Here is a 6484-nt window from a genome sequence, read left to right on the forward strand (position 1 = left end):
AACTCGTACACTTTTTATAGGTATGTCTCGGAAGAAAAGCGATTCTGAAACGTCCTCTGCTACTCCATCTCCTCGGCCAAAAAAGACAAAGCAGGAACTTAATGAATCGAGTGAACCTCCACGAAGAAGCTCGAATCGGACACCTAAACCTGCGAAGAGATATTCGTAATAAAATTATTCTAATAAAGGAATTCTTGCAAGGTGCGATTTAGTTTTATAATAAGACGAATGTTTTTATTAGAATTATTTTATAAGTTAATTAATTTCATAAGAAAAACGCTTTCGAGTACTTTTGAGCAAAATGGTGAATAAAAAAGTAAAATTTACAATCTCTAAAAATATCGCGACAATTTTTTTTTCCAAATTTAATTAACTCTCACCATAGGCTCGGAAAGAAACAGGTCGTTTTCCTACGGTGAAACTAGATTTTAATCTTCCTTCTGTCGACAATTATCATTCCTGTGACAAAAGAAGTCCCAATAAGAAATTATTTTATTATATTTAAAAATATGTTAAATAAATTTGAAGGGATTAATAATCGATTTTTAAACAATGTTTCAAAACGAACATTATATTTCAGTTTCGAAAATACGAAGTTTTCAATTCTGCAATTTTTTTTGTGTGATCATAATTTTGTTTGCATAATTTTCTACAAGGTTTTTGCACGATAAAATTAAGTTTTCCGCCGTAAAAATGTGAAATTCTTGCATTCAGGTCGCTCTCGGTAATTCAGGTACGTAGGGTGTGTGAATAATCAAAGCGTCTGGTACTTTTACTCGAACTTATCAGTCAATTTAAAAAAACGCTTCGGGAGTGATCTATATTTATGTTTAAAATTTGTAGTATAGTTCAATTGTCAAACCCGATTTTTTTTTTGAAAAACTTGTTTTAAAAAATCACATTCGCGTTGATTGTTGCTGTACATTGTATGCGAGAATCAAATGTTCTTTTCTGCACTTTTGAACAAACTGAAGCCATTTGATGTACCCCCAAAAATATGACAAAAATTGGCAACTTTGAGAGATCATAACTTTTGACCTATTAGAGGAAGCCCATTTTTCTTTTTTTTTTAAATTATTGCAAATTGCGTCTACTTTTACTCATTTATGGCCCTGTGCGAAGGGTTTTCTGGCCGGTGTCCGAGTCAGGACGGAACCTTCAGAGGGGCGCGAGACCTCGGGCAACGGGACACCAACTCGCCTGTCTTGATTAGGGCAGGAGTTTTTGGCGATCCCATTTTTTACTACGCATATGTCGAATGTGTCTACGCATTTTTTGCTCCCATTTTTTACTACGTATTTGTCGAAAAGACACCGCAGGGTCACATTAGGAGCAGTCGACTTCTAAAACTGATACAGGTTCCCCATAGAACCGCGGTAAATCAGACATCTGGCCACGTTTTACGGCCGTGAAAGAGGTAGTCACAAGGCTCAATGAAATTACCTCTCCTCCTTGTCCTTGGGAGTGATGTTGTAGTCGACCGGAGCCGAGAATTCGATGACGAATATTTTTCTTTTCTTGAAGCGGTGGAGAAGGATGTCCGGCCTCGAGTGTGCAACGGAGATACTAAGGTAGAAATAATACCTTCGTGGTATACAACTAAGAGAAACTCTTTGTACCTGAATTAAGTCCTTATGATCTGAGAAAAGAAAAGGTTCGATTTCTTGATAAGGGCTGTTCTACATTTCTGTAAAATTTGATGTCCATTTTCTTGTCAAGCAGCTCTTGGCGGAATTTTTTAACCTCTGCTTTCTTTATTTCGGCGGTTAGAAAATAAGAGTCTAGATGGGGAAATGCACTTTCCTCAATTCTGATGTTCACATTTTGGGCAAGGCTCTCGGCCGCCTGCTCCACGGCTTTGTAAAGGAACAATATCGTGGTTTCTGACCATTTTTAGGAGAGGACCTCTGCCATTTGCAACGATGTAAGCTGTACTTAAAACAATTGGATTATGAAGACACTGGAGATTTAGAAGTTCGCGTTTACCTTGATGGCGTGAGATCTATAATAGTGGAACAGACTTATTGATATACAAGCTCCTATGCATATGCATCATCTCACTTGTGGCGATATCAATTGCCGTGAGCTCGCTCTTCGTCCATTGAACCAACCCAAACGAGTAGAGTAAAACCGGGACGGCAAGCATGATCGTCGCAGATGCCTTGTTAAACGCCGACAGATTTGAAGAGCTAATAATCTCTCGAAGTAGATGGTTGTACCTGCTTCGGAGATACTCCTTCACTGATTTTACGTCCTGAATGCGGCTTTGAGGCGTGCCCAGGTATGTTTAGGTCTCTCTAGTATCCAGATGTCTAATAAAACTTATATCCACATGCTCAGGGTCTGGGAACGCCAATAATCTTACCTTCCTTTAAATGAATTTTGGGACTCTGAAGTTTGTTTTACCAAAGGCATAGATCTTTAGGTTATTCATATAAAATATGTAAGGGACCTTACGCTCGCGATGATTAGTGTCGCTTACAATGGTATCTATGAGAATTTGTTAGTGCGAGAAGTGGAGGCAGAAGAGAGATGCAAACAAGTATAGGTGTCATATTGTAGGTAAGGTAGGAATCTGGTAACGTGAACCACTTATCACATGGCCTTAAATTTGACACGAATTATTGTATTGTTAGTATCCAGAACAAAAACCTATATGTTTGGAACCAAGCTTCCGAAAGCACTGTGGGTGTGAAGAATCTTTGCAGATAGCAAAATCGGGTTTTTGGTTATTGTAGCAAACCTATTTGTCTGTCAGAAAAAAGTATAGTTAAAAAATTTAATTCTCATAAATATCTACAGAATGACATGTTCTACATTATGATTCGATCATTTGTTTATTGGAAAAAAATAAAAACCATCCGAAACTGCCTTTTTTAAAAGATACTATTTCTTTGCAATAATTAAGCAATAAGTTTCTAACTGTCAGAAAATATACGCCTACCAGTCCTTAAAAAGTGCCCAAAATAATTATTATTTTTCTTAATAAACTCATTTGTCATTAAAAAATGCAGTATTTTTCAACGGAATTTCGACAGGTTTTCCTGATATGATATCAACTAAAGTGGGTGATTGTACTCTACAAGAGTTGCACTATCAAGTACATTTAGCGGCATAACTACTTTTTATAATTAAATTGCATACAAGTGACTTACAAAATTTCTTGTAACAGATGAAATAACTCCGTCTTTCATTTTAAAAAGTCCAAGTTCTTACAAAATATAGGAAAAAGACTTCTATTCATTGTTATGAAATTCATGAAGAAATCCATTCTAAATAAATTGTACATAATCGTGTTTGATTTACGGAAAAGTTCAAAGAAAAGGATCAACGCATTCAGTAGAGGTGGAGTGGGGGAAGCTGCTATAGCATGCCAGGCTCTTGCGCGGGAATTGAATGTACGTGTTAAAATTGCAAACAGTTTTAATATCTCCAAATCTATTGTTTGCTTCCTGAAAAAATTATGTATAATACCTTAAATTTAAATTTATTTTATTTATCTTCTCTAATTTGGCTATTAATTTATTGTTTATAATAAGGTTGACTATAATATATAGCTTATTCTTTTAATGATTTAGATTTGATAAATTACATTACAAAAAAATGGAAAAAATACTTGAAAATATTGTCTAATAGTCACGCGTAAGCAACAACGGATTCTCCTACTCCGCCGCCGTAGACGGCATCAATCCTTCTCCCATAATGAGTCAACATGATCAATAACAAAATAATAATGCATTGCCACGAAAGTTTTATAACACATAATACAACTCTCATTTTGTACTGGATGTAAATTTCAGATTTGTATGTTCAAAATTGCAGTAGCAGTAATTTGATAAGAAAAAAATTATCTCGCCCAACCCCTCTCAAAGTACAACAAATTTTTTGTTTGAAAATGTGTAAAAAGCAGCAAATATGCAATCGATTTTATCCTGATTCCAATAAGTACAAATTTACGAAGTTCTATGTGTTTATTACGAAAAAACACAACCGTCTTTTTAAAGCAATTTTTGGACAATTCGATGATTAAATTTTGTTTTGCCATAAAGTCTATTTGATAGCACAACTCCTGTAGAGGACAATCACTGACTCTTGTTGATATCCTATCGGCCAAATCTGTAAAAATTCCGTTTAACAATATTATTTTTTTAAATAACAAATGAGTTTTTATGAAAAAATTAATTATTATTTTGGTCTGAATTTTTGCACAATATTTAAGAGTGGCAGGGGGCATATCTTCTGCAAGTTTGAAATTTGGTTCTTAATTGTTTCAATACTTGATTTTCAATAATTATGGTTCAGTTGATGTCAAGTGATTCGCTTCTTACCTATACTGTATTAGGTTAACGCAGCCGTCTCCAAAGTTTGATTCTGTAACTACTGGCGATCCCGGGTTAATATGTCTGTTCTACTCAGCTTTAACGCAGAACTGTCAAGAAGGGTCCCAATCCTTTACCTGAGTCGAAGTGGCTCAAAGATTTGCTTCTTGTACAGCAGAAAAAAATGGGGCCCTCGAGGTTCAGATGCCTAAACTGGACCCTGCTAACTAAGATTTGCTTTCAATTATCATCAATTGTCTCTTTAATTTCAAGTTACCATCAATTTTCTATTAGTATCCCGTCGAAAAAACGGATAGATCCTGTAAATGACCTGTCGATTGTGAATACCCTTGGGTTTAGGTGTGACTGCCACATAAATACACACACACACACCTTGTTCAGTCAAACGCAGCCTGTTGTATTCGCCCTGGTTAGCGTTCAGTAGGCAACTAATCTCGGCTCATGAAAAACTACTGTGTCATTTTCGGGCGACGATTATGAGTTTATTGTCTTTTGGCTTCTATTTAGTTCATATTCGTAGTAACGCGAGTTTCACTAAAAAGTGCAGTTTCTTCGTCATTGTATCTCATCTCCCAGTTCGAGTCCACGAAGCTAAGTTATTTATAGAGCTATCCGAAACAAGCAACTCCGCTATAGCTAGCCAAAATTGTATTTTCAGAACGCAATCATAAAAATGGCGTTTTTTTATGTCTCCATAGACAAACGCAAAAGTATGCGTTTTGAGCGGTGCTTGGTTTTGTGTTGGATAAGTTACAAATGAGGACTTAGTAAGCACGGTGTGACGTCAGAGTTAAAAAAAGAGCTAGATTTATGCGCGCCTCCGTATTTTTGTGCCGCTTTATAGACCGTGGTTATAGTACCGACACCGTGTAGTTGATTTTCGTTGTCTCTAAATTCGGACATTTTTTCGTAACAGTCTTATTGATCAAGAAACTCGTGTCAATTCGCATTGGATCTCCGATACTCGCACTTTTTAAATCCGGATCAACTACGTGGCAAGACCCGAGTCTGCTTTTCGAGTTTGAAAAACATTTCTCGAATAACTGCCTCCATTTGCGCATACCTAATTATGGAATTCTGTTTATTATTGGGAATCATTCATATGTGGGCATACACATGAAAAGGGCCCCTATGGCCGGTATAGTGACATGTATCCGGATAAATTGTGGGAATTTTAGACCCAAAATTAATCTTTTAAGTTGAAAAGCGAGTCAACGGGCCATTTTGGAGTTGGAACTTCGAAAACCTGTCTTTTGAGAAAAACGTATCTAAACTTGGCGAGTGCCATAAGCACGCATGTTATATTTTTCCCGTGAACATTAAATACATCCACTTCCAGTTAATATTTTGATGAATACAGACCCAATTAATTCACTATAGGTCCCAGTATCATTCCCCACCTAACCCAAAAATAATAATTTTGATGTAAACTTAGAAATATGCGAACATCTTCTAAACTACAACCGGTCATAAAGGCCCTCTTCATCCGAACGAACAAATATTATTTCCATCTACATTGAATAATTATCAATGAAGACTACTTCGTAGCAGCGTAGAAAATTAAAGTTTCGGGTTTTCGATGGGAGAAATCGGTGGAATAGTGAAAAAACTATATGCTAGTTAATACTCGCCAATTGAAAGAGAGAACCTATCATAAGCGGGCTTAAGAACTAATCACCGTTACGTGACATTGGAAGAATGTCGGTGAACGGAGATGGAAATAATGTAGGATATGAAAGAAATGGTGGAAAGAACCGTATCGTCTTTGGTATGCCTCAAATTGCAAATATATCGCCAGTAAACGAACTTCTTTCAGTAATCCAGCAACGTGGCCAGCCTGCAAAAAGATCAACGTTTTTCTTGGTATATGTGAATATTATGTTTCAGTGGTAAAGAAGACGACGAAAAAGTCGATATGATAATTTATGTGATAGGCGAAAAAAGTGAAGAGATTTTCGTTCAGTTTCCTGAGCCATCCCTGCAAACATACGAAAAAACTCTTCATTCGTTTGAGGATTATTATATTCCGCGTTGGAACGCTATGTTTGAAAGTTTTAAGTTCAACTTGCGATTGCACGCCGCCGGCGAGTCGGTGAATTCGATCATCGACGTTCACACATTAGCTGAACAGACTGATCGTTTTT

The 6484-nt window shown here is 36.5% G+C and overlaps 1 protein-coding gene across 1 annotated transcript in view; it reads left to right on the forward strand.

Moving 5' to 3' along the window:
- Window positions 1–535, forward strand: part of LOC117167001 (condensin complex subunit 1) — a 90508-nt gene extending 89973 nt beyond the window's left edge. Inside the window, exon 21 of the mRNA XM_033351532.1 lies at window positions 21–535. Coding sequence (XP_033207423.1) covers window positions 21–169 — 149 coding nt within the window. The 3' untranslated portion in view covers window positions 170–535. The remainder of the gene's footprint in view (window positions 1–20) is intronic.
- Window positions 536–6484: the final 5949 nt, after the last annotated feature.

This window comes from Belonocnema kinseyi, chromosome 2 (genome assembly GCF_010883055.1).
Source record: "Belonocnema kinseyi isolate 2016_QV_RU_SX_M_011 chromosome 2, B_treatae_v1, whole genome shotgun sequence".
Taxonomy (NCBI): domain Eukaryota; kingdom Metazoa; phylum Arthropoda; class Insecta; order Hymenoptera; family Cynipidae; genus Belonocnema; species Belonocnema kinseyi.